The 27,622-nt window shown below is 38.7% G+C and overlaps 2 protein-coding genes across 19 annotated transcripts in view; one reads left to right on the forward strand and one right to left on the reverse strand.

Annotated features, from left to right (window-relative positions):
- Positions 1-27,622, reverse strand: part of TLR3 (toll like receptor 3) — a 356,518-nt gene that overhangs the window by 307,792 nt on the left and 21,104 nt on the right. The window contains exon 3 of the mRNA XM_079909147.1: positions 14,307-14,431. The gene's annotated coding sequence lies outside the window, so the exon portion shown is untranslated. The remainder of the gene's footprint in view (positions 1-14,306; positions 14,432-27,622) is intronic.
- Positions 1-27,622, forward strand: part of SORBS2 (sorbin and SH3 domain containing 2) — a 206,935-nt gene that overhangs the window by 123,028 nt on the left and 56,285 nt on the right. For 14 of the 18 annotated variants that reach the window (XM_079909161.1, XM_079909155.1, XM_079909159.1 and 11 more), the window contains 5 exons: positions 13,195-13,333; positions 16,956-17,128; positions 22,222-22,288; positions 22,973-23,017; positions 25,548-25,737. In XM_079909161.1, the coding sequence (XP_079765287.1) occupies positions 13,195-13,333; positions 16,956-17,128; positions 22,222-22,288; positions 22,973-23,017; positions 25,548-25,737 (614 nt within the window). The remainder of the gene's footprint in view (positions 1-13,194; positions 13,334-16,955; positions 17,129-22,221; positions 22,289-22,972; positions 23,018-25,547; positions 25,738-27,622) is intronic. The other 4 variants (XM_079909164.1, XM_079909156.1, XM_079909151.1 and 1 more) reach the window with 1 other exon arrangement.

Consider the following 27,622-nt stretch of genomic DNA (forward strand, 5'->3'; position numbering starts at 1 on the left):
CTAACCCAGTGCCTGAGATACACACAGCATCTCTTTCCATTCAGATAGCTCCCCTTTCAGGACACGATCCTGAAAGCCACAAACAGCCATCTGAGCTTTCTCCAGAGACTGCAAAGATACCTCTTCAGCCAGAGAGACAAAAACCTGCAGTTGCTGCGGCCTCTCAGTCCTCAGACTGCCAAGTGGTACCTTACACTTTCCAATCTCTTCTTAGAGCATTCTGTAGAGACCCTAACTCCTTTGGTTTGGGCTTCTTATGTAATCCGATGCTTTGCCAGTTTGCAATCAGGAAAGGAGAAAGAAACCATCTTCCTATTTAAAACCGTAAATTCATCGATAAGTTTCTAGGTATTTTTAATTTAAAAAATATCTACATAAAAAGAAATATATATCTATAGATCTTTTATCCAGAAATAAAATGTTTTAACAGTTTCTTCCTTTCAGGTATTTATAAGAAATCACTGATGATTGGTTATCACGTAAGACTGCAAAGTACTTTTAAGTTTTAAAGAAATATTTTTCATGCCAGACCTTTGAGTACCTCGGTTGTACTTTATTTACATGTGTAAAAACTCTTAAAATAATTGTCCATTATAATTCACTTTGGCAAGAAACATTCATCTTAATTCCACCAGAGTTTATTTTCTTGTAGTTCAATAATCATTTTCATTGAAACTTGATCAATTTCTACCTTTTTAAGTTTACAATTTCAGAAAGTATATTAATCAATCTTTAGTACTCAGACTATTAAGAAGTAAATCTTTATTCGCTTATACGTAAAATTCTCCCATAGTGTCATTCTGCTGATATTTATTAATCTAGTTAGAAGAGAAATGTGTTTGTCTTCTTGGCTTTTCCACAAAATGATGTAATGTTAAGAGAATAAGCTTTAACGATAAACTGTAGATTTCAATCCAAGCTCTATCACTGGCTATGTGATGAGGCAACCATCCTAACTACTCTATGAGTCTGAACAAAGAAATGAGAATATTAATTAATCCTTAATTCTTAGGTTGTGATAAGAGTAGGGAGATAGTAGAGGTAAATTACTTAGGACAGAGCAAGCCCTGCGTAAGTGGTAGCCATTTATAAAGATACACTAGCAACTGCAGCAGTAGTGGGAGTCTAGAAAACACTCATACCTGAGTAAATAATTCGTATAATACTATTTCCTGTAGCTGTGCTATTAAAGATCATTCAAGACATATCCTTGAAGAGATATATTTTTAAGCTTTATAGAAAATCTTCAACAGGCATCTGATTGACACCAAAATCCTCTCCTCCCTGCCACACCCATAAAGCAGAAACCTTAAGCTTAGATGATTAAAAAGACAAGTGGGTATTTCTATACCTCTACTAAAACATTTCCTTCATCAGCTAATCATGATATGCAAAATTCATTCATTAGAGTAAATTCTTTGAATAAAGGTAGTATTTTCTAAAAGCCCTTATGAAATAATAACAATAGCACCTAACAAATACTAAGAGTTTACTATATGCAGATGCTGTTCCAACTTATTCACATTTATTAATAACTTCCACAATCCCATGAGGTAGGGAGCAAAGTCAAGCTGAGACACCACAGACACGGCTGGGCTAGTGTCAGACAACAGACTTACTTGTGTCCCAGGACGTGTCCCTGGAAGCAGGTGTAGGAGCAATCAGAGCAAATGCTACCACGTTCACAGCTCAGTTCACTCATCTGACATAGTTTGGTTCTTCTAAATCATTTTATTATGTTTGGAAACTTAAGTTGATAACTTTCTTCCCTATGGCTTTGTCACCGTCCAGGCTGACCGGAGACAGCTGGTTTCATAATACAATCCTCAGGGAATCACCATGCCACAAGTTAAGATTTGAGATGCTGTCACTTTTATTCGTTCAACAAATATTTATTGGGCATGTGTCGTCTGTTCTAGTCACAGAGCTGCATTTGAAACCATTGATAATTAAAGTCTTGTTGAGGGTCGAGGGGACAAATATTAATAAAAACTTAGATAAGTAGATTACTACATACATTAGAAGGAGATTATGTAAATAAACTAAGCAGCACTGAGCAGGGATGTGGGGAGCAGAGTCCATGTTAAATAGGAGAGTCAAAGAGTCTTCATGCAGTCGATAGAACAGCTTTGAAGGGGGAAGAACATTCCAGGCAGAGGGAATATCTAGTGTAAAGGCTTTAAGGCTGAAGCACTCTGGGACTGCTCATGGACCAGCAAGGGAGTCATAGGGAAGGAGAGGAATTATGTGAGGTGTAGGTAAGAGGAAGTTAAGTCAGAGGTAACAGAGGCCAGAGGCCAGATGCTCCTAGAAGCCATTGCAAGGATTTCAACTTTTACTCTCAATATAAGTGGGAGTCATTGGGGGATTTTAAGGCTATGGCTGTCATCATTTGACTTATATTCTAACAGAATCATTCTGGCAGCTCAGTGGAGAACAAACTATAGTAGGGCAAGAAGGAGAGTCGGCAGGCCAGGTAGGTAGGCGGCTATGGCAACAACTTAAGTGAATGGCGGTGGCTCCGAGCAGGGTGGAAACAGTGGAGGTGGTGAGAAATCGAATTCTGAATGTATTTTGAAAGTAGAGTAAATAGGACTTCCTGACAGATTGCATGTTGGAGGTAAGGGAAAGAGAAGAGTCAAGACTGACTTCAAAGTTTTGCATCTTTGCAACGGGGAAAAATGGAATTTGCCACGCTTTGTGCACTGAGACTGGATAACCGTGAGTAGAGCAGCTTTGTGGGAAGATCAGAGGTTCCATTTGGGACATGGTAAGTTTGAGGTGTCTATGAGACATCCACATGGAGAGGTCCACTATGTAGTTGGATATATGAGTCTGGAGTTCAGGTGAAAGGTCCAGGTTGGAGATCTAAGCCGTCGGCTTATAGATGGTTTTGCAGCCATGAGACTGAATGAGATGACCAGAACATGACTACAGAGAAAAGAGGAGGCCCAAGGACTGAGCCCAAGGGCATCCCAACAGTAAGAGGAGGAATCAGCTAAGGAGGTTCAAGGGAGGAGGAAATCCAGGAAAGTGAGGAAAGTATATCGAGGAGAGATGATTAACTGCATAAATGCTGCTGACAGTACATGTGTAAGATGAGGTCTGCTAACCTACCGCTGACCTAGAAGTGGGGAGGGGAACTTTCTTGTGAGTTTAAGAGAGACTGGGAGGAGAACAATTGGACAATCAGCTCCTTAAGGGGTTATTAATGTAAGACCTTTCATCTAGTTATTCCCCTTCCCTGAGCCTCACTTCCTTCATCTATAAAATGGGGATAATAATAGCATTCATCTCACACTATTGCTGTGGGATTTGAATAAGACACTGCCTGCTACGTAATAATCTCTCACTATGGAGTAACTGTTGTTATTTTAAAATAATATCCTTTTTCCAAACTATGCATCTGATTGGGAAAAGGAAATATATTATTTTCAATAGTACATTCTTTGAATGGGTGGATAAAAGTTTGTTTCATCCAACCAACAGTTGGTTCCAAGATGACAGTGTATAGTCTTTCATAACACTTTCTCAAAAGGTGGCATAAAACTGTTGCGGTTCTGAGTTTTTTTAATTGTGTCAGAATATTTAACATGAGATCTACCCACTTAGCACATTTTAAAGTGTACAATGGAGTCCTGTTAACTATGGGCGTGGTGTTGTACCACAGATCTCTAGAATGTAATCATGTCATCTTCTTGCGTAACTGAAACTCCACCTGTGAACGGCAACTCCCATCTCCCCATCTCCCCCACCCATGGCAACCACCTTTCCACTCTCTGCTTCTATGAGCCTGACTATTTGAGAGCCCTCATATATGTGGAATCATGCAGTATTTCTTCTTCTGTGACTGGCTTGTTTCACTTAGGATAATGCCCTCAAAGTTCACCCGTGTTGTCTCATATGACAGGACTTCCTTCTTTCTCTAAAGCTGAATAATCTTCCACTGTCTGTATATACCACATTTTCTTTATCCATTCATCTACTGATCGGTGTCTAGACATGTTTGCACATCTTGCCTATTGTGATACACTTTACTTTTGTCTGATTTTCCACCTAATGGCCTTTCACGGTGGTGACCTTTTCGTTTTAAATACTTACATTCCACATTCTTGCAAGAAGTCTCAGTAAATGCCAAGAGCTGTCAGCTACACATCATGAATTAGCCAAATATATGCTCTGTTATAAAGAATTATCCTCCCAAGAAATTAGCAGTCCCAAGAAACAAAAATGCTCTACACTGAGAGATGAAAAGGAAACATTAGTGTTCTGGAAGTTTCATTTACATACTTTTGCTGTTTTCATTAAAGTCTGACCATTAGTGTAAGAAGAAAACTGCAGCCTACCATTAGGAATTTTAATTCTCTCTGTATCTGATAATACAACATATTGTTTTATAAGCTGCATATGTTTTAATTTACCTCCTACAAATTTATATAGAGGGAGAACACAAAATGAGGTATGTTACCCTCTGTCACTGTGTGAACAGACATCCTGTTGCTAAAAATGTCACATTGTTCTCAGTGTCAGATAAGTGAATGCCTAAACCAGAAGCTTCGAAAGACAGCAAAGTCTACACCCCAGACATTTTCTCTGGCATTTGTTAGTGTTGTGCCCTTTGCTTCAGGAGGATAAACTTGGCCCTTCTACTACGAAATAATGTCATCAAGCATTTGCCAAAGCCTCACTTTCACACTCCTCCTGCACATATGCTGGGGACTCAGAGGGGACTTTGTCTCAGTGTCATGTAGACAAAGGAGAAAACTCATCTCTTTTGCTCCATGGGATCAAGATGTAGAAGTTTTAAGGAAGGCCGAATCATGATAAATGTCAGCAGTGTGGGATGATAGAAAGGGTGTAGAATACAGAGTGTGCCTTCTGGACCAGTCCCAGCAGCACCAGCTCTGATCACTCACGTGTTCTATTAGGATGGCCAGCCAATATCTCAGGACTTCTTTTTTATGGGTTTGTTATGAGATCAATTGATCAGGTCTATGGCAAATCCTCCACCTGACGTACGTGTGTGTGTGTGTGTGTGTGTGTGTGTGTGTGTTTAAATGATTGAACAGTAGAGAATATTTGGGATTCCAGTATGAATTTAGAAATCACCTAGGAGCCCCTCTATGACACCTCCAAATAGAAGAGCAGCCTGCCTCTTCTTGAATACACGTAGGTATGGAGAGCTCAGTTAGTGTAGGAACAGCTAGTCAAGGCTTGGGCAATTCTCAGATCTAAGTATTAGAAAGTATTTCTCTTACTGAGGCACTCTGCCTTCCTTAACTTCTGTACTTCATCAACAGGAAGCAAAAGAGATGAAGTTGTCTCCCTTTTCACATTACTCTTCTCTCTACCCTGCTCTTTGCTTTGGGCAAAGAATTCCTATGCCTTCCAAGCATTTTCATTTTTTAAAAATGGCTCTCATTTATTGAGAGCTATTGCAACACACAAAATGCTGAACTAGCACTTTACATACATTTTCTCATTTAATTTTCACAGGCTTTAGGAGTTGGGTTTTATTAATGTCTGCATTTTTACACATGAGGAAACTGAGGCCAAGGGAAGGTAGACAACTTGTCACGTCTGTCTGACTCTAGACCCACAGCTCAACCAGGAGGTTCAAGTGCCTTTAGTTTCTGATATAATCTGACACTTGAACCCCATGTTCTGGCAATGTTCTTAAGATGTGACACCTTCTTGGAGTCAAAATCATATTCCTGATCTGAGTAGCACAGTGGAAATATTCACTCCCCTGATCCAGACAACACACTCCATCAATGTGCCCAAATCTGTGTGACCATCTTAGATCACTTGTCACCCAGATTGTGGGTAGGGACTATAGGCTAAGACCTCTGGGAAAAAGGGTTTTTATTCTGAGGCTACCGGGCAGTTTTGTATCATGAAATGCAGGCAGTAAAGCCAGGTCTTAGGGGGCCTGGGGAATGACCAGTTAGCTACTCTCTTTGTCCATCTTAGAGGCCACCCAGTTCCTGTCTCGCCTCCCTGCAAGTCAGCCACATTCTCTTAGCTTCTGCCCTCTCAGCTCTCCAAGTTGCCTGTGGATTTCCATGACATTCTCTGGCTCTGATTATGTGTGAACTTGCATCTGGGACTGTGGGGTACACGATTACCTGACTGGGGCATTCAGTATCATTTAATTCAAATTCCCTGGAAAGAGGCAGTGCCTCGTTGGCCCAGTTTAGTTCAGTTATTCCCCCTCCTAAACAATAAAATGGGCTTGCCTGGTACAAACATGGCAGCCAGGGGCTTCCTCCTCTTTCCCTCAGGAGGGCTGTGAGAGAGGGGGGTGATTATCACAGAAGGAGATGGGGTGGTATGTAAAAGCGAACTTGTTTTTTCAGAGAAAGTCTTAAATTGTTTCTTTTAAAGTTACCATGGAAATTGTAAATCTTAACAGTGATATGGATAATTATAAAATAAAACCCATTTTAAGTAGCCCATCACAAGGCTTCAGCAATTTTCATTATTTTGTCACTTGTTTTCAACTGTCAACCTCAATTAGCCTGGTAGTAGTTTAAATCCAATATAAGGTATGGTATCCTTAGGTTTGTAGAAATTTTAGTACCTCTATCTAATGGATGAAGAGAAAAAAATAATGAAAATACCATTATGACACCTAATAAGATACAAATAATTTCTTAATATAAAGATTGATTTTTGTATAACTCTCTCCTAGATATTCTTTTCAAGTAAATTACTATCAGCTCTATTGAAAAGTAGAGAACAAAACCTGTCACATCCTTTCACTTGATATTTAAGACATATTTCATACGTTTCTTGAGAAATGAGGCCTAGAAGTTCAACCACTAAAGACATTCAAGAGGGAAGTGTTAAGATCCCAGACTACAGTGCCATGTCAAGCCAATTAGAGTCTGAGACAGAAAGAAAAATATTTCCCCCATATACGTATGTTTTTATGTATGTATGTCATTTTTTTCTAGGACATTTCAGCAGTTTAAAAGATACTGAAAAGTTGAGAAGTAAGTGTATCAAAACTGAACATTATTTTAAGTTTCAATATTTTATTTTGACCAAAACAGAATTTATTACAATTTTAACTTCATCTTAAATTAGTTAAAAATTGTTTAAGATCATCGTTGGCCAAGGGAAATTTGTCAGGCATGGCTATTGTCTCAACTGAAAATGAGATTGGGAAAAAACAAATTTTGAAAATATTATTATTTTATTATAATATTATTGCTTCCATTAAAAATCCAGGATACAAATTTTTCCTTTTTCCTCAGTCTTCAATATGACCTGGCATGGCACTGTTCATTATTTAAATTTTTGATATTTTGTTCAGTTTGGATTTTTTTTGTATTGACTTCGATTTTTTTTTCATAAGATTGCATTAAAATAGTGTTTATCTCCATGACTGAGTTTTTGTCACTCCGTTAAATTCTGCACCCAAGATAAGTGCCTTGCTCACCTCACCCTCAGCCTGGCCCTGCCAGACTCTGCTCCCTTTCTCTGTACCCCAAGCTCCACATCCAACTATTCCCCTTCCACCTCCAGATTCTACATTTACTGAGCCAAAAAACATATGGCCTAAGGGTTTATAACTATAGATATTCTTTGTTTGGTTGCCACTGAGTTAATTTTTAATTTGCCTGGCTTGGGGCAACATGCCCTTTGCCTTCTGCCAGTTTCCATCATTCCCTCTTTTTTATTTTCTAACATCTTTATTGGAGTATAATTGCTTTACAATGGTGTGTTAGTTTCTGCTGTATAACAAAGTGAATTAGCTATACATATACATATATCCCCATATCCCCTCCCTCTTGGGTCTCCCTCCCACCCTCCCTATCCCACCCCCCCTAGGTGGTCACAAAGCACCGAGCTGATCTCCCTGTGCTATGCGGCCGCTTCCCACTAGCTATCTGTTTTACATTTGGTAGTGTATATATGTCCATGCCACTCTCTCACGTCGTCCCAGCTTACCCTTCCCCCTCCCTGTATCGGGACAGCAATAAAGATGCAGACGTAGAGATTGGACCGTCATTCCCTCTTATCTAACCCCTAGCCTGATTTGCACGTTCTGGATACATTCCTGGCCCAGGGTCAGCACCTGAGTTTGCAATGCCCACATATGAGTATAAAAGTATCACATTTAAAATGTGTGTCTTTAAACAACAACAACAAAACCTCACTAGATAAGAATAGAATAGAAAAATCTGTCTTTTTATCCAGGGTTGGAGTTTCTTAACCTGTTAGATTAAAGATGTGCTTTCAAGTATCCATGAACCCCTAAAGTTGATGCAAATTTTATGCATACATGAATTTGTGCATTTTTCCTAAGAGAAGGATCAATAGCTCTCAGATTTTTAAGGTATCTGTGGCCAAGAGACCTTTTTATATAATGGATTTTTTAAAACTCTCCAATTAAAATTCTGAGGACAAAAATTAATTATAACTTTTTATGAGATCAACAGCCTGCATGACATCAACTGTTAGGAAGATGATGGCTGGCCAAGAATCACTTAAATCTTTACTAGGCAAGATTTTTAAGTTTATACAGTTTTCTTTAATACATTCCCCATCCTTGTATTAATATCCTATAATACTTTGGCTATCTATGCTACAACTGGCCCCATACTGAACACCCAAAAAACCTTTATTTTGGAGGTGGGGGTGAGGAGTAAGAAACAAAATTTGCTTCAGAGTTTTATTCACTCATGTTGAATGAATTCACTTATCATCATATTTGCCCTGTGTGGTCAGCTATCATGAAGGTGAAAATGGATAGCTATGACACCTTTAATGGGGCATCTGCTCTCTTCCTTTTACAGACCACCCCTCCGCCATGTTTAGCCTTGGAGGTATTAAACCTTTTCTCTCTCCTTCAGTTTCTTTCTCCTTTACCTAAGATTTTAAGCCGACAGTAGTTCTAACCAGCTAGGGTATACTCTAACATCATCAGTGGCTGTTTTTTTGTTTTTTTTTTTCATTTTCACACAAAGGTACCACTATTTGCACTGCTAGGATATTTTAAAGTTCAATTCCTTTAGTATTTTATAGTGAAGTTAAAATAGAGATTCAATGAGTGGAAAGGAAACAAAATTCCCTCTCCATTTAGTTGTTTTTAATTTGATCAGTCTCTAGATCTGAAAGTCAGAAAAACATGAGGCAAACTGATTTATATTTGGGGGACATTGTCCAACAAGGAGGCAGTAGGGAGAAATCTGGTGAAGGGAAAACTAATTCTGCCAACCAATGAATGACTTGATATTAATTTGTTGTCACAAGCGCAAAAACCAAAACTTTGGAGAAAAAAAAAATTCCATTACGCCAACACTCTTAAGCCCTCACCCCAAACTAAAGCTGTGTGAAAACTGGTCTTATTTCCAAAAAACATTTACTGGATTCCTCTTCTGCATGTTTTCATGCTTTTCCTCTACTGTGTGGTTGGCACCTAATTCTTCTGAATATATTTCCTTAGAGTGCTTGCAAATAAAACCGATGCTTTGCCTTCTCTGCCACATTGCAAAAAGAGGTGTTTTTATTAATTGGATCATTTATATCTCTTCTCATTATTTTTTCCTCAAACTCAGCTCGGAAACCAGAACTTAACCGCCAATGTGCTGGAGGTAAATGCTTCACAAACACACAGACAAACCCCACCAGAAGCCTCTTCTTCACGCCCTCCTTCTGTGGTAACTTTTAACCCAACCACTTTTTCACCAGATGGTGGCTCCAGCCCAGCATCACTTACCCTGCTACCACCTGCTGATTTGGGGCCTTCACACCTGCAAAGACCCCCGACGTTTTTGCATTGTTTTTACAAACCCCTTCTTCTTGCTCCTGCCTGCCTTATCCACAGCAACGCCACAGGCTCTCTCACTACAGACCTCCCAGGGCGAGCACCCCTCCTGCTCCTCCAGGGAGTACTCCTCAGACACCCCACATGAGCTGCAGATAGCTGACTCTGACTGTTCTGAAACACCTTGCCCAGCCTTGGGTCAGCAGTCTGCCATGACAGATGGCATCACTTTAACCATCCCTGCTATCATGCATGTAATTATTCTTCTTTCCTATGCTCCATCATTTTTTAAACAGATCTCCAAAGACCGAAAGGACCAATTTCTTGTCTGCCATCTGATTTTGCAGTCGAGCATTTTTATTTGCATACATGTTGATTCCATCTAAACCGATCCCGTACAGTCTGTTACGGAAATACATTACATTCATCCTCATAAACCTATTTTGGGCTAAAAAGGTCAATTATATTCTCTTCATTCATTTTAGAGTCACTTATGTTTACACTGTGTTGCTCTAGCTAATGAGTTGTACAGTGATTTGCCTTAATAAGAAGTTTTCTCAGAAATTTAGATAGGTATACGTATGATGATGACTAGTAGAGAAAGTCTAAAATTTTAATCCAGTATTAAATCCTGGTAGATAACAGTTTACTTCAGAGATTCATATGAATGTGCCCTGTGTGAACAGTTCACATCTCCTTATTTGTCACATACATGATTACTCACTGTATGATGTTAATTCTTCTTGCTCCCTTTTCATTAACAGCTACATCTTTTGAACCCATCTATCCAACAGGAGTGAAAGATGCAAATAACCTTAATCTACATTGCAGAAACTTAGCCCTATGATTTTGTTGGAATTATTTTCCCAAGACACTCCAGTATAGAAATTTATGAATATTTATTGTTTTATATATCAACAATTTGTCTTCCATTTAGAACAATATATAAATATTTCCCATACATATTTATTTCATCTAAATATATCAACTTGGCAAGCAGTCCCTAATAAATGATTTATAAATGCCTAAAGTGTTTCAAAATTTTATGGCGCAGATTTTCTATTGCATATAAAGTATAGATAATAGCTTCAATTTGAAAGGCACATAACTTTAGGCAAAATAAAGGGAATTTTTTTCTAAAATTGATTTCATAATGAAGTTCTAAATATGCACTGTCATAGAGAAAATTTTAGCTGTGCTACATAATTTTTATGTTGCATCAAGGTCATAAATCTGTGAATTTCATGCCTGGAGAAATATTATAAACTATATGTTTTTCAAGACGTTGCAATTACAGAAGACAAAAGATACTTTTTAGTATCTTTACTAAATACTTAATAATACTTTAGATGGGCTTCAGTATTAATTCAACAGCTGGGTATAAAACTTTCCCCTGAAATGTTGCATTCAGAGACTAGCTACAGAAGGAACCTCCTTTTCCACAGCTAATACCTCCCCTGCCACTAGTACCTGGAGTGCAACAGGCATGAGCCTCTCCATGTTCTACTATGCTTTCAATAGTTCTTTACTTTTAAAACTCTAAGGAATGCCTTTACTCAAAAATACAAAGCAGTGATAGTGTATTAATTTATGTACTAGCCTATTTAATGTACTGTTTCTAAGACTCTTCAGGAGCCTGAGAGGCATACATATAGCTTTGTGGAGCCAACTGTAACTGAACTTAGTTTCAAGTAACAGTTTAAATTGCACGTACCTTCTCCATGAGATGGTTTTCCTAATAATTATTTCACTATAATAATAAAGTATTTTCTAAAATTCTAATAGTATTATTTCATTAGTAAAATCCTAATTGATTTAACATGATGAAAGGCTAAATCTATCTGCAGCTTTTATTTTGTTTAACCCATAACCAATGTTATTGAAACCATCAAAATAGGAGGCAGGGCAACTTTCCTAAGTTTAGTTACATAGTAACATGATAGTTTTTACTAAGGAGAATTCTCCTGCCTTTAACATTAATTATAACAATAATATTTAAATTATATTTACAAAGATCAACCAAACTGGATTTGGGCAAGGAGGCAAAAATAGTCTCGAATAATTCATCGAAGATATATAAGCACTCTGAAGCATTTGGGTAGATCAGTGCGTGACACTTCTCTGAATGGCCAGTGCTCTAGGGTAGATGACCCTCAAGATGGGGTTACTAACAATGATTTCTGTAACAGCTCAGAGCAGTAGTTCATCATTAAGCACAATCATTGTAATGATATGCTTACTGACTTTAGGACAGGTGTGGTATGGCTATAAAGTAATGAAACTAGATTAATTCTACATTATTTGAAAACATCTGCTTTAAAGTGAAAAATCATGGAAATGTGCAATTAATTGACTACCTATGTTTCAGGCCTATACAAGAGAAGTTTAATTTGTTTTAAAATAAGCAGATAAAGGTCACAAATTATGGTTCTTTATCTATGCTCATATGTGTGTTTTGTGTGTATTCAGCTGTAAGGTGTTTGAACTAAATGCTCTTACTAATGTTTTATCTTATTTGCATGCATTATACAATCTCCACAATGCTCAGTGCTATGTTGTGGACAGACAGGCATGCTTAATAGTGAGCTCCACCTCTCTAACTGAGCTGATTCAATTCAATGAGAATATGTATCTATTGAATATCTACTATCCTATTAGCACCAGGTTGCATGTTATACAGAAAAATATGTTTAAAAAGCATATATATAACCATCTTCAACAAGAATCTTGAAATACCACTGGGGATATGAAAATACTCAAATATAAAGCAATCAAAACAATAAATTATTAAGGAACCAAAAAGAGGCCTATAACGTGCTAAATGAAACATGAGTAGGAAGAAGCCGGTGGGTTAACACCACTTTCTGATGCTTCACCAGGTATTTGATTCTTCCAGAATAGATTGCTTCATGACATATATAAATCCAAACAATTGTCCTCCTTATGTTAGTCACCTTGCCCTGGAAACCTTGATTCACTACAGGATTCCCTGATTAAGTCTGAGAACCGATCACTTTCCTCTTGTCAAAGAATGTTCTTTTAAAATCCTACACCCAGAGCAGTGTGATTTAAGTCACGACATTAGAGCAGATTCACCCTCCACGTTTACTTTATACTGGCTCCTCTGATATCTTTGGACATCACTGTTGGCAGAGCAATGTGCCCACTGGTCAGCTGCTTCCATTCTCCTAATCACCTCCTGTGCCCTCTGACATATAAAGAGAGTGATTTTCAGAGTAAAGAAGATAGTGAAGACACTGAAAAAAAAAGTTCCATGCCCTTCTCGACATCAGTTAGTAAATAAATACTGGACAGCTGATTACTGTCATGTGAATGGAAGCAATTATTGTCATCTAAAGGAGTGATGTTTACAGGGGTCCGTGTGCTTTAACAGGATGTCTTTGCACTTTTCTCAGAGCCAGATAACGCTGAATGGAAACTCTGGAGGCACTGTGAGTCCGCTAAGTTACTATCAAAGGCCATTTTCCCCTTCTGCCTACTCGCTACCAGGCTCACTCAATTCAAGCATTATCATGCAGCATGGCCGGTCACTTGGTAAGTCATCGGATAATCATGATTTTCATGACAATTACAATATAACAGGTACAAACCAAACAAGAAAAATATAAAGCATCCAAGTAATTTTTGGAACAGGAAGTAGAAACATTCAATACTCCACTATTTAATGAGCCTCTCCTAGGGGAGGAATTAAAGGCAGAGGATTTAACACTGGAGAAAATGGGGACCCGGCTATTCCAAGACGATGACTGCCATCTATATCTGAGTCTGGAGAAGGCTATTAGATATTTGGGGTGATGGGGCAGAAAGAAAAAGATGGCCAGTTGGGGAGAGGAGTGTGCATATATACCAGGAGAACATTCATGTAGTGAATTTCCATGGGTGGCAAATACCACCCATGTTCGAGAGAGCCCTTTCTTTTGTGGAAAAGCTTTCATTGTAGAAAATTCTTTTAATATATATAAAGAAGAACTATTTAACAGTTAAAACAGTTTAACAAGGGGATAGGCTGCCTCCCAAAGTAGTAAACTACTATTCAAACTGAGACCAGAAGACCACCAGTCAGGGATGTGAGTTCCTTTAAATAACGATGCAGAATTTTATAGAAAGATAGTTCTTAATCCTTTGGGAATTAAGAACTAAATGAAAGACAGAGCTCTCCTCCCCCTCAGAAAAATGAACATTAGAACATTCGTATAAATTTTTAAACATACGATTTCATGGCGCTTATGAACTCTTTAAAGCTTCCTGGAAAAGAAGCTGTGCTATATAATGTTAGAAATATTTTTATGCAGCAAAATATATTGGGACAATTTAGAAAATAATGTAATAAATATTTCTTAGTTTTTAAAAATGCAAAAAAACCCAACCAAACAAACATTGAAAAACAGACCAAATCGAACGATCATCTGAATTCAAGCGGAGAAACGTTCCATGTTGAGCAACTAGAAGGATTGCAGGGCAGCAAGAAACAGTGAAGACGGCGCAGGACCACGTGACCACAACATACCTCTCAGACAAGCAGGAGACCGATCCTCTGGCCACCACCAACCAGCAGAGAGAAAGAAACTAGAACACAGGGCTTTAACTCCCATGTCCTCATTGACAGCAGACAGCGCCTTCTCTTCCCCGACACTGTATGGAAAGAAGATGAGGCTATTAGTTTACCCAGGAACACCCAGCCTATGGATTGTGGAATTCAACTTCTATGGCCAACAAAACCTCTCTAACTATAAGACTTACATGTAGCCATGAGACTCAAAGAAATGTCTAAATATACTCGCACCTTCTCTAAGGCTGCTCCTGGGATCATCTGTGAATCTTATAATGATGTCCCTTTACAGTATAAGAGAGTAGAACATCTTTGTGCCAAAATACTGCCCTTATATAATCAGTCCCTGGTGTAGTATTATAACAGGAGTCCATTATATCTAGATTCTTTATGGAGCTATGCATGATTACACATCTATAGTAAAACTCTACAAATTATCCTAGCCATAATATTTTTCCAAATAATTATTAGCAAAGTTGGACTCTGTCCCCTTTGCCTGCCTTAATGAACACAGTTTTGTCCCTCCCACCCCAACAAACAAAATATATAAATACTTAAGTATGGACAGGCTTTTATATTAGAACATATCAATGGGTGGATTTTACATATAAACTGTACTACAGAGAAAGAAATTCTGTAGATAAATACTGAACAAATTCCAGTTGGCCGGTGCTGAGATAGGTCCTGAGGAATATATACAAATCTGTTCTGCCCTAGAGGAACTTTATAAAGTTGAGGACAAAGCTGCAAAACTGAGAGTTAGTGGACCATATAAGAGCATAATAAAATAAAACGCTAACTTGTAAGCTGTAAGTTCATAGAATCTTATGACCCACATATGAAGAGAGTTAACACTGTTTGTTTAGGCTAGGGCTTTGCAAATACTCAGTGCTTAAAAAGTGTTTGATAGAAATACTAGCATCACGGTTGCCCACTCAAATCCTTTCTGTAATTAAATGGAAAATCAGAGTCAAATATCACTTTGCGTCTTAATTCAGAGTTGCTTGGAAGAGATACTACGTTTACATACAATGGCATGTAAAGCAGTTGTATTCCTAGCCTTATTCATTCTTCATCAGAAATGGATTGAAAATGCTTTTCTGTTGCAAACTAAAACACAGTCATAGTAACAGCAGTTACAAATATTATAACGGATATTAGTCTACAAAGGTCTTATCTCTACTTATCCTTATAATGATGAGTTAAATTTTTTAAAAATCTTATGAAATTTTGTATAAATTTGCTACAAAAACACAGTCATATCTTTTTAGATGTCTATATCTATATTTATATCTATACCTATACGTAATCAATGACTGCTGCCCTGACATAAGGACTTTTCCATATGCACATAAAAGGAGACCTGACTAACAGATCTGACAAACCATGAGTCATACTTGGTCAGCAAAATTTTGAACTTTGTTGTAGAAAAACAGGAGGTCATATTATCAATTGTACTAAATACATGATAATGTAGATTTTCATAAATACCTGTAAACTCTAACTGGAATACAGAGTACACCTATGTCCTCTCTGTTTCTTATGAAAGTATACCAAAAATTAACGAAGATGGCATGAAAAGCATGATACATCTCAGTCACAATGTATGCTTAGGGCAATTTTCACATCCAAGGGGTGAGAAGTCATGGTTTTTGCTACTTTAAAGTAAAAGCGAAGCTACTTTACTTTAGTGGCCGTCATGGAGTCTTAAATAAACGTTAATATTAATAGCTTACGATCATTTCTCTACCCATAAGCCTTCACATCCAAGTATATGTTTGGATGTGAAGATTTCCTTATGTGATTTTTGTTTTCACTTTATTTTTATAAAATCACTGTCATAGACTCAATAGTCATATTTTTCATCCTAAAAGTACACTTTAGTACTTTAAGATAATGGTAGTCAGCAGTTTCACCAAAATAATAGTAATGTAAATGATGAGCTGAAGGAAATTACTAAACTTGTCTCAGCTTCTGCCCCCTCATTTATAAAATGGATCCCTCACCCAAGATTACTAGAAGCATAAAATGAAGTAATGCGGGCTTCCCTGGTGGCACAGTGGTTGAGAGTCCGCCTGCCGATGCAGGGGACACGGATTCGTGCCCTGGTCTGGGAAGATCCCACATGCCGCGGAGCGGCTGGGCCCGTGAGCCATGGCCGCTGAGCCTGCGCGTCCGGAGCCTGTGCTCCGCAACGGGAGAGGCCACAACAGTGAGAGGTCCGCGTACAGCAAAAAAAAAAAAAAGAAGTAATGCATGTACAATGCTTTCTTAACACAGTGGCTGCCACGGGGCCGCATGGTCTTTCAACAAATATTATTCTCCTTCCCCTCAACACTGAATGATGATGATCTTGTTGTTAGAGGTCTATTCAATATATACCTACATGTTAACAATGAGTGGCTCAAATTTAAGGTCAATGAGTTAAAAGATATAGTGATGGAAATACACTTTATATTTATTTATAAATATAGTATTATATATTTACATATAACTGTAATTATACGTAATTACATGTAATTAAATATATTATATTACGGTAGGCCTGAGGCTCCATTAATTTGATTCCTCGTGCATCAAGTATATTTCACCAAATTTTCTCCACAGATTCCTCAGAGGCATACCCCCAGCATGCACAGTCTCTGGACGGCAGCATGGGCAGCTCAATACCACTGTACAGATCCTCAGAGGAGGAGAAGAGAGTGACAGTCATCAAAGCGCCGCACTACCCGGGGATCGGGCCGGTGGATGAATCCGGAATCCCCACGGCAATTAGAACGGTAGGAAATGCCAGCGCGCCTTGCTCCGGGGCTGTGCACAGGCTCCACAAAGGATGGATTGTCAATGGCTTTGTGCATTCCTATGCTCTTATATAATGAGGATTGCCCTCCGTGCCATCTGAGTTCTCATGAATATTATGCTGTGTGTGGCAGAGAAAGGGAACTGTCGATTGAAGATAATGACCCAATCTGTTTTTCCATTTCAATTAAAAATCACGAAAAAAAAATCACGAAAATTGTGATTCTGTTAAAAGTAGGCTTTGTCTGGTTTTACCTTTTCCATGGAGTGTTGGGGCAATAGAAAGAGAAAAGAGAAGGAAGAAGAAAATGTGAATTCTTTGGCTGCACTGAATTCCCATGTGCATTGCGAATAAACCGGTGATTTGTTCCTTGAGATGGATGTGTTACCATCAGGAGACTGGGAGCCGTGAATTGGGTGTTGGGCAGCGAGATGATTGGAGGGAAGGGAGTTCATGTCGTGGAAAGGAAAAACTGTCTGAGGAAAATACACATCACGTTTTAGTGTCCCTCGTCAGCTGTGCCTGCTGAGAGCTCTCCGGGGCGATAAGTGAAAGTGTTTGGGTTTTTTTTTTTAAGTCTTTAAACTCTGCCAGAACATTGCTCGGTGTTTCAGGGCAGCCCCTTCTGGCAAAGTTCAGCAGCAGCAGAGGCTGAGCTTGGGCAGGCAGCTGCTTGCTGATCCAGTCCACTTGGAGAGGAGGTCTGTGCTGGCCTGCGCGAAGGAATACTGGGGGCGCCAGGATGAGAGCGGCAGCACCTCTGCAGGTGAAACTGGGGGTGGTGAGAGAAGGGAGCGCCGACTGCATACACTCGGTCTGCAACACCCACGTATGCGGCTGGGCTGGTGCCGAGAGCTACTGGCCTGGAAGGCAAACCTGGGGGGCCAAAGACAAGGGTGGAGAGAGGAAAAGAACCGGCAAGAGATCAGAAAAAGAGATCAGGGACGATTAGAATCGCTCAGAAAGAACGAAAGACAAAGACTGAGGGTCTCTTGTCTCCTTGGATTTGCATTCATCACATGGGGATCCTGTGTTCGGAGAGGAGAGTTGAAACTTGATTATTCCAAGCATCTGTATTAGAATTGGAAGCCAGAAAGAAAATCTGTAGAGCAGTTGCTGGGGCTTTAGACTCATTATATTCTGGGGATGCTGAATGTGACTAATTATAAAGTCCTAAACATCTCTGTTGGAACCAATGATTGTCCCATTTAAGTGACAGGAAGAGTTCAGGGATTGTGACTAACATTCTTAATCTTATGGTGGCTGCATGTTTCCGGCGGTGGCACTCTGTTGTTTGTTTCTGTTTTAAGATTTCTGACTCAAAATGGTTTAATTTGAATTTCTTTTCCTAATAACGTAGGGATACAGTGTCAGACAGGTATAATGTCACTGGTTTTGTTTAATTGACCCTTGACAAATTAGGAGATCCCTGATTCTGTGTAGTTATAGATTGTCTGATTTTATCTGAGACCTCTAGGTATGTTTTTAAGTCAATATATGATAGACACAAATGGACATGCAAAGCTGGAACTGTCTTTATCCGTAAGATATAATTTTCTTAAATAGCAAGACCTTGCTTTTTACATTTTAAAAGGAAAAAACTGAGATGTTATAGATGGTTAGTGAAAAATCAAGAAATATTAAAAATTTATATATTTTTAATCTACTGCCAAATCAAAAGCATGTTTAGATATGCATAAACAAATGCAGATACTAGACATTCAATGCAAGTTCCCCCTCTATAAAAGAGAAAATAAAAATATAAGCAACTCAGAAGTTCCTTATAAGGAACCAGCATTTTTATGTACAGCTGTGCTCTTATGTAGACTGTTCAAAGTTTGCAGAGAAGGTACAGGTCTGAAGAGTCATTCACATTTCTTATCTGTCAGCCCCACAGAGCACATCCCCAAGTATAGCTGTGTTTATAAATGTGGAGTCTCGCCATGTCTGAGCCACGGCAGGCCAAGAATCTCCAAGGCTGTTTTTCTTTCTCATCCGCATAGAAAGTAATGATTATCAGACTTACATTGCTTCACAGGGGCTTTCTGCTCAGTGTACACACCAAAGGCAGTACTGTCCCAGTGTATCATCTCAGGGTCTCATTTTAGACAACCAGCATAGACCAAGGAAACAGAATTTCAAAAAGTAACATGGAAACTCTAAAAAGCCAAGAATTAACCAAATGTACCTTTGAGCTATCTGAAGAAAGGGAAGCAGCTCCCAGACTGCCCTCTCTCATGCGACCTGGGACGTCTATGTTAGCCTTTTACTGCCATCCTTAAAAACAACAACAACAAAAACCGCTAGGGTTCAGATCCCACGAGACTGTGTAATTAAGGCGAGTAGTTAAGTGAAATGTAAGATTCTTTCCTTCTAGTTCAAATATAACACCGTTTGAGTCTTTTCCAAGCCGGAAAGGGGCAAAAATAGAATAGAATAATGTATACTGGTGTACATTCTTATTGCTTGGAAGTATTAAACAGTAATGAAAGGAACCAAGATTTGAATCTAGGTTGATCTGACATTAATCTCAGCTTTCCACTGCAGCCTACTGTTTATATTATGTCAAAAGCGGGGTGGATAAGGAGCTTCTGCTTTTAAGGAACTTACAGTTTAGCACAGCAAATGTTGCCAACATTTTATTATCACGTTAAAGAAATTTTGAAACAATATCTATATTTTGTGACTTGCTCTAGGACACTAGATTGTTTACTATAGCCAGTATTTTAGTAACTTAGACTAGTAAATGCCAAATTTTTATTTCTCTAATTCTAAGCTGATGATCAGAATACAATTCGAGTCCAAAATATTCCCTAGTTAACTTTTAAAATAATGTCTTGAACACTATACTCACTAACAAGTTATTATGGATAATGATAATTATCACCAAAACTGTAGAAAATGTGTCTTTTCCCTTTTTGGAAATCTCTGCACGATAAATCAATGTAGAGTTCTGATGTTTTGTAAACTACAGGAGTGTAAAATTTCAGGTTTATTCAGCCAAGTTATAGAAAACAACCAAATAGTGATTTACTAGTAGTTACTGCCCATGCAAAATCATTTTGAAGAACAAATACACAAGTAAACTTCCGGAAATTTGAGTAGACTTCCGTTTACCTAATCTCAATGTTTGCCATAACAACCTACATGGTGGCATTTCTAAAAGGGACTTTAAATGCTTAGAGGACTTCTTTTAGAAAGGGACATAGAGTTTTAGTATTCCCATTTACCAGTTTCACATTCCTCTTTGCCAAGCAACTTGGGCATTTCCTGGCATCTCTGTGCTCACCATATAAAGCTAGCAGATGGCACAACAGAGATCCCGCCAGATATGTGCCCTCCAGCAAGTGAAGGAAAAACTCCTGTCTGTCAGGATGCATTGCCATATACAGCGATATAACTCACTTATTCAGCTTCCTCGTTGCCATTGGTTGTGTCCAGGTATGGCTGGGAAACATTTTTACACAAAGTTATGTCTTATTTTTTATTGCTAAAGACTGCAAAGGAATTAAAGCTTAATGAAAAACAAGTCCATCTTTTATGAAAATAAGTGTCCCTTAAAGATACATGTTCATCTACTTTGTTTAGCCCAGCAAATAACAGCCACCATTTGAGTATAAAGTCCACCAGTGATCCACTCAATATTTCCATAGTAGAAAGAGCCTAGAATGAGTGAAGAAGTGATTCCCAACAAAGTCAATTAGCCCTTGATGTTACTCTGTATTTGTGGTGATTACCAGAATCATATATTCTTAGAGATCAAAATAAGTCTAGATATAGCACAAAACCCTCAATTTCCAGATGGAAAACACGATGACCACATTGGAAAGAAAAATCAGGACATAAAATCTACACCAAAGCTCAGTCTAACAAATACAAGAATATTTTTGTGGCCTTCCTAACAGAATATTTTCTATGAAGAGAACTGCCTCGAAAAATCTGTATATTTAGTCACTATACACAGAATGGTCAAGTTTCCTACCAGAATAACCCTGGAAGAGTTAAAATGAAGACACTCCAAGCAAAATCTTGAATTATGATTATAAAGGCATATGTCCACTTTCACAGGTATACGATTAGGTAGACTTCCATCCAATAACCTGGATTCATTCATTGTTTTATTCTGTAAATATCTGAGGTTTCCTACTGTTATGATCTATTGAGCATTTCTTATATTCTAGGCATTGTTCTAGGTCTTTTTGTATACACTGTCTCTTTCAATTTCCATAACAATTCTACGATGTGGATATAATTATTTCATCTTAGAGAAGAGAAAACTGAGGCCCTAAAAGGTTACCTCACTTGCTCAAATTCTTATTGCTTGGAAGTATTAAACAGTAATGAAAGGAACCAAGATTTGAATCTAGGTTGATCTGACATTAATCTCAGCTTTCCACTGCAGCCTACTGTTTATATTATGTCAAAAGCGGGGTGGATAAGGAGCTTCTGCTTTTAAGGAACTTACAGTTTAGCACAGCAAATGTTGCCAACATTTTATTATCATGTTAAAGAAATCTTGAAACAATATCTATATTTTGTGACTTGCTCTAGGACACTAGATTGTTTACTATAGTCAGTATTTTAGTAACTTAGACTAGTAAATGCCAAATTTTTATTTCTCTAATTCTAAGCTGATGATCAGAATACAATTCGAGTCCAAAATATTCCCTAGTTAATTTTTAAAATAATGTCTTGGCCAGTATACTAACAAGTTATTATGGATAATGATAATTATCGCCAAAAGGAGCGAAGCAAATAATTATAACACTATAACTTTTATTCAGTTAATTTTATATAAATAAGCTTGCACAAATATCAACTACCTAGGGCTGGGCACAGCTGTGACCTGGAAGAAATAAAACCATAGCGTATAACATTCCAACTCAGCCTCCACTCAAACAAAGGGTAATGTATTTACAAATGGCATGTATCCCTGGATAAATTACTGATATGTCATCATGACATAGTAAAGAGTCAGAACAGAAATCTTCTATTTAAAAAGATATAATATACAAAGAGGAACAATGTTTATTTGGAACCAGTTTTGTAACTGTTGGACATTTTCTTTTACAGACAGTTGACAGGCCAAAGGACTGGTACAAGACCATGTTTAAGCAAATCCACATGGTGCACAAGCCGGGTATGTAGTTCTGTTTTCTGATCAGGTCCTTGTGGGCTGAAGGATGTACACTCTTTTGTGTAGTTTTGGTTCACACAAGCTGTCAAGACCCCAGCAAACTTCATGGCCCTTCCTTCTTTTCAACACTCCTCCTTATTCTTAGGTCACCCCTCAACACCCAGACACCCGCACTGCTGCTTCACCCCTGAGCTGCCAGGAAGCCTCTTAGAAGGTGACCCTTCATCCTTCCCTATCCACAGTATAAACTGGCCTGGCGTATTATCTGCTTAAAGAGACACATTATTCCTCTGTCCACGTGCATCTGCCCCATATCAAGACAGTGACTGTAGCTGGGTCTCACTGAGTTGACAAGGGATCTTTAAAGCACTTACTAAAGGAAATTCATGATCCAGGACAGGCAGAAAGGAGGAAGAGGGACTGATATCTGTATGCTGTGAAGTGGGCAGCAGAGCAAACCTGTTTAACAGCCCAGAGAAGTCAATTTGCAAAGTCCCAGCAAAACAAAAAACAAAAAACAACAGAAAAAAAAACCCCCATAATATTTGAAAATTTAAAAATGGTTTTATGAACTAGGCAAAATGTGTTGGTTTTCTAACAAATCTGTTGTTTCTCTGAAGTTCTGCTATCTTGTTAGGATGTGGTGACCAATCTGTATTACCATAATATTTATGTTTCATTTTCTAGATGATGACACAGACATGTATAATACTCCTTATACATATAATGCAGGTAGGATGGGTTTCCTTGCTTGCCATGACTACACTGTGTCCTCCCATGCTTGGAAGAACTTCCCAGTCATTTTTTTTTTACCACTCTGAGTGCACGATTTCAGTCTCTACAATTAGGAAGATGCTTTTTTTTCTTTTCTCAGCATGTATAACGAAAGATTTGATCTTTTCTCATGGAAATGAGAACTAATACTATTTTATCTCCTTCATCCCCACTGTTAGTTTATTCTCGGCTTCAGGAATGTTTAACCAAAGTGTGAGGACAGCAGGAAAGAACATACTGTAACAGGGGGTACAAAATAAGATAAAGATCTCCTTTTATCAGTAGAGAGAATGATTACAATTGCGTAAGATCTTTCAGATACACTTCACCAAAAACAAGTCAAGCAAGGTATTTTGTGACCCTGTCCATGCTTTTGCTCCAAATGCAATCATTTATTGAAGGATTTTTAAACATCCCAGTTTGCTGGACCACTTTTCTGACTCAGAGTTGCCAGCGGTCATAATGGAACGACTTCAATTCTGGGCATTTCCACTTGAACTTGAGTGAGTTGGTATCTTGTGAAATGGTTGCAGGCTGGAGTGAGGGACCCCTGAAAAATGTTTCCATCATCGCTTTCTCCTGAATGTCACATCAGGGGACCCCACACAGGGCCGCCTGTCACTTCCCGGCCCCAGGCTCAGGACGATTGCACAGTGCCTGTTATTGCCTTCTGTAGAGCAGTCTCCGAGGCCCACATCCCATTCAGCAGCTGCAGCCTCCCATCGAGGTCCCCTTGCCAGCCACACCCCCAAACGGGATGAGGTTGTCCCCTCCACGAGGCCTGAAGGCCAGCACTCAGGCCTTTTCACTGTTGAGGATTCTGCTACTAGTGTCCGACGACAAGTAGAAGGAAAAAAACAAGCAGAACGGGCTCAGCAAGCTGCAAGAATCTGGTTTTCAGTCCTCGCTCTTCCAGACGGCAGCAGGTGGCCTGCTAAGATTCCCTCAACTTTTATTCCCGGTCTCAGGTTCTCCTAACTCCTCTCCTGTGTTTCTCTTGTTAAAATGCAAAATTCAACTGAGAAAATTTTAAAGATCTTCTTGGCTTTATAAAATGATTCATGAATCAGGCAGCATCCAATCTAGCAGACAGAAAGGAGCTCCGAGGAGCTGAACAAAACGAAATGCTTTCAATAGGCAGAAGGGAGCAGGAACAGGAAAGTTAGACTAAGAAAAACAGCGGGTGGGTTACTGCAAGGTCACTTTCCCTGAGGGGAGGGCAGGGGGCTGTCAGGCAGAGTATCTAACTCCTGCTGGCCAGGCCATTCCTGATGGACGGCTTTAAGATTCCATTTCTGGCAGAGTCAGAACTGTAACTAAGTTAAGTCTCGGTTTGGTGCTGTGGGGCTTAGCACAAGCAACTCCATTTTGGGTCTGCTGTTTCGTTCTGAACAAGCGCTCAAGTTGAAGTCTGACTGTAGCACTGAGGCAAAACAGAAGTGCAGACACTGTCTCATTTGTCATAGCCAATTTGCATGGACCTTCAGGAGGAGCAGATGAATGAAAATAGGCTTAGCTCAAAAGATTGAGGTGGCAGGAAATTCAGAATTTTTATAATTATTTTTCATATTGAAGTTTGCATCCATTAGAATTAGTCAATTGAACGGTAGTTACATATAAACTTTCAGAGCCCTTTAGAGTTTTACCATTTAATCGGCAGACAAAGCAACTCTGATTAGTCTCTTCCCCTCCTACTAACCTTACATCGCGCGGTTCTATGCCTTGCACTTTCTGCTGCTTTTTTTCCTCTGCCATCTCCGCTGCCCTCTTCCCCGACCCACCCAAACCAATCCTTCAGGGCTCACTCTAGTGTCATCAGTTCTGTGATATATTCTCCGACCAATCACCATCTTCTAAAATCTTTAATGCCTAAAATATGTTTTCCTCATGTGGCCTTTATCATATGCTACCAATTATTTTCAATCATAATTCTAATCACGTCTCTTTTCCCCAGATGTGCTATAAGCTTATTGAGAGTTGATGTTTCCTTATGCCTTGCACCACATGTATTTAACTTGCTCAATATTTTGTTTGATTGCAATTAACACGTCAATTATCATATGCAAATCAGAGCTTTTAAAGTAATAGAAGATATTTGGAAACAGTTCTATTAAGTATTTTTAATCTTCTTCTAAAATCTTAACTACGATATTAGTTTACACTATCCACGAGAAAATTTGCTAAGTATCTGTAAGTTTGTTTCTAGTACCAGTTGGAATTATTACTAATTCCATAATAATTGATGAGGATTCACTGTAACCAATGCTCGTGCATGCAATCCATTAATGAATTAATAATGATTAATAAATTAATAATATTAATAAATCAAGAGCATACCATCCAATGCATGCATTGTGAATATGTTTACTGATAATAATCTTGGTAAAATCATGGGATATTTTTGTGGGGTATAAATAATGTAATGCACTTTCAAAATGTTATTTGTTTCTGTTCTGTTTTTGTTTTGCTGTGTTGTGTTTCGTGATAGGCCTGTACAACTCACCCTACCGTGCTCAGTCACATCCTGCTGCCAAGACCCAGACCTACAGACCCCTCTCCAAAAGCCACTCCGACAACGGCACTGACGCCTTTAAGGATGCTTCCTCTCCTGTCCCTCCCCCGCACATTCCTCCTCCAGTCCCACCACTTCGACCAAGAGATCGGTCTTCAACAGAAAAGTAAGGCATTTTCCCCTGAAGTGTCTTGTATTTAGCTTAGGATAAAAATAAGCCCACAGGGCATTCAGCAGAAGAATCACTGCTCACCTTTCTGAGATAGTATATGTATAGTCTTATAAAGGTGCCATGTTCACCTCTTCTATCAAGAGTGTAGCAAACACTTTCACAATATTGGTTCATAATATCATGGTCACCTGAGTTAGACTTGAAGTAACTGAGCGTCATCTCCACTCTTTGATCAGTAAATGCATATGGGGCTTCCCTGGTGACACAGTGGTTGAGAGTCCACCTGCCGATGCAGGGGACACATGTTCATGCCCCAGTCCGGGAAGACCCCACATGCCGTGGAGCGGCTGGGCCCGCGAGCCATGGCCGCTGAGCCTGCACGTCCGGAGCCTGTGCTCCGCAGCGGGAGAGGCCACAACAGTGAGAGGCCCGCGTACCGCAAAAATAAATAAATAAATAAATAAATAAAATAAAATAAAATAAATGCATATGAGACAAATAAATAGAAATAACTGACACTCCCTTTGGCATAGCAGGTCAGAGACTATGCAGTTAATTTTCAGTTTCCTCAGATTTGAAATGTTAGGACTATTAATGATTTAAAATTTCCCCTCTGATCACAAAAGTATCTTTTTAAAAACAGAAAAGGTTATTCATAAATCATAAGTAAGGCATTAATGTGTCTACCTGTGACTCATTTCCACACACTAATTTTAATTTCCCCACTGAAATATTTTTATAGAAACTATTCAAACAAAAATAAACATTTATAAACACACTTCTATTGGGCCATTTTTATTAGGATAATGACTAATAGTACCACTTATAGGTAACCTTCATTGAGACCTCACTATGAGCCACTAATCTAAGCACTTTTCCTGTATTATACTACTTAATTCTGAGAACAACCCAATGAGATATGTTCTATTTTAAACCCATTTTAGAGAGAAAGAGAAAAAATAAGCTGTGGTTTTGGAAATTAAAGTAAGTTGCTCAGCTCATGCAGCTACTATGTCCAAGCCAGGATTCACACTCAGCTCTAACTAAAGCCATAGCTCATGCTATACCAGCAATAATAAATAAGAATATAAGAATTATTCAGTATTAATATGGTTATTAAGCATCCATCTGTCATACCCATCCCAGAAATATTATATTCAACGCCCTGTTGTACCATTAAAAGTAACTGATCATATAGGGTATAAGATACCACAAAGATAGACATACATTATGTGTGAAGAGTTCTCATTTTAATGCCCGTCTCCTCATGATGATTATGTGTTTATAGGTGTTATATCTTAAATTTGACAAATAATTGTCTAGACACAAAATACTATCTCTGCCATAAAAAAGAACCAAAATGAACTCAGATTTAAATGTATTTTGTCCTATATGTCTAGTAAAAATAAATCTTTCATTGAGAAACACAATAATCCCTTAAAATTTTCTAGAATGTTTTCATATACATTGTCTTATGTGATGCTCAAAGTACATCTGCTGAATATTGCTCATCAATTTACTAGAAAGCCAGGACCTGCCCGCCCCTAATTCTCCTGTCTTGTAGAAACTTCTATTTCCAACATGCATGGAGTCAGAATTTCATCCCATTCTATGGGTCAGAACTGCCCCCACCATGGGACTTTCCTGGTGGTCCAGTGGCTAAGACTCTGAGCTCCCAATGCAGGGGGCCCGGGTTCAGTCCCTGGTCGGGGAACTAGATCCGACATACGCAGCTAAGAAGTTCACATGCCACAACTAAAGATCCCGCATGCTGCAACAAAGATCCCTCACAGGTAACAAAGATCCCGCATGCCACAACTAAGACCCGACGCAGCCAAATAAATTAAAATATATTTTTTTAAAAAAAGGAAAAAAACAA

The sequence above is a fragment of the Stenella coeruleoalba genome (assembly GCF_951394435.1).
Source record: "Stenella coeruleoalba genome assembly, chromosome: 21".
NCBI lineage: Eukaryota > Metazoa > Chordata > Mammalia > Artiodactyla > Delphinidae > Stenella > Stenella coeruleoalba.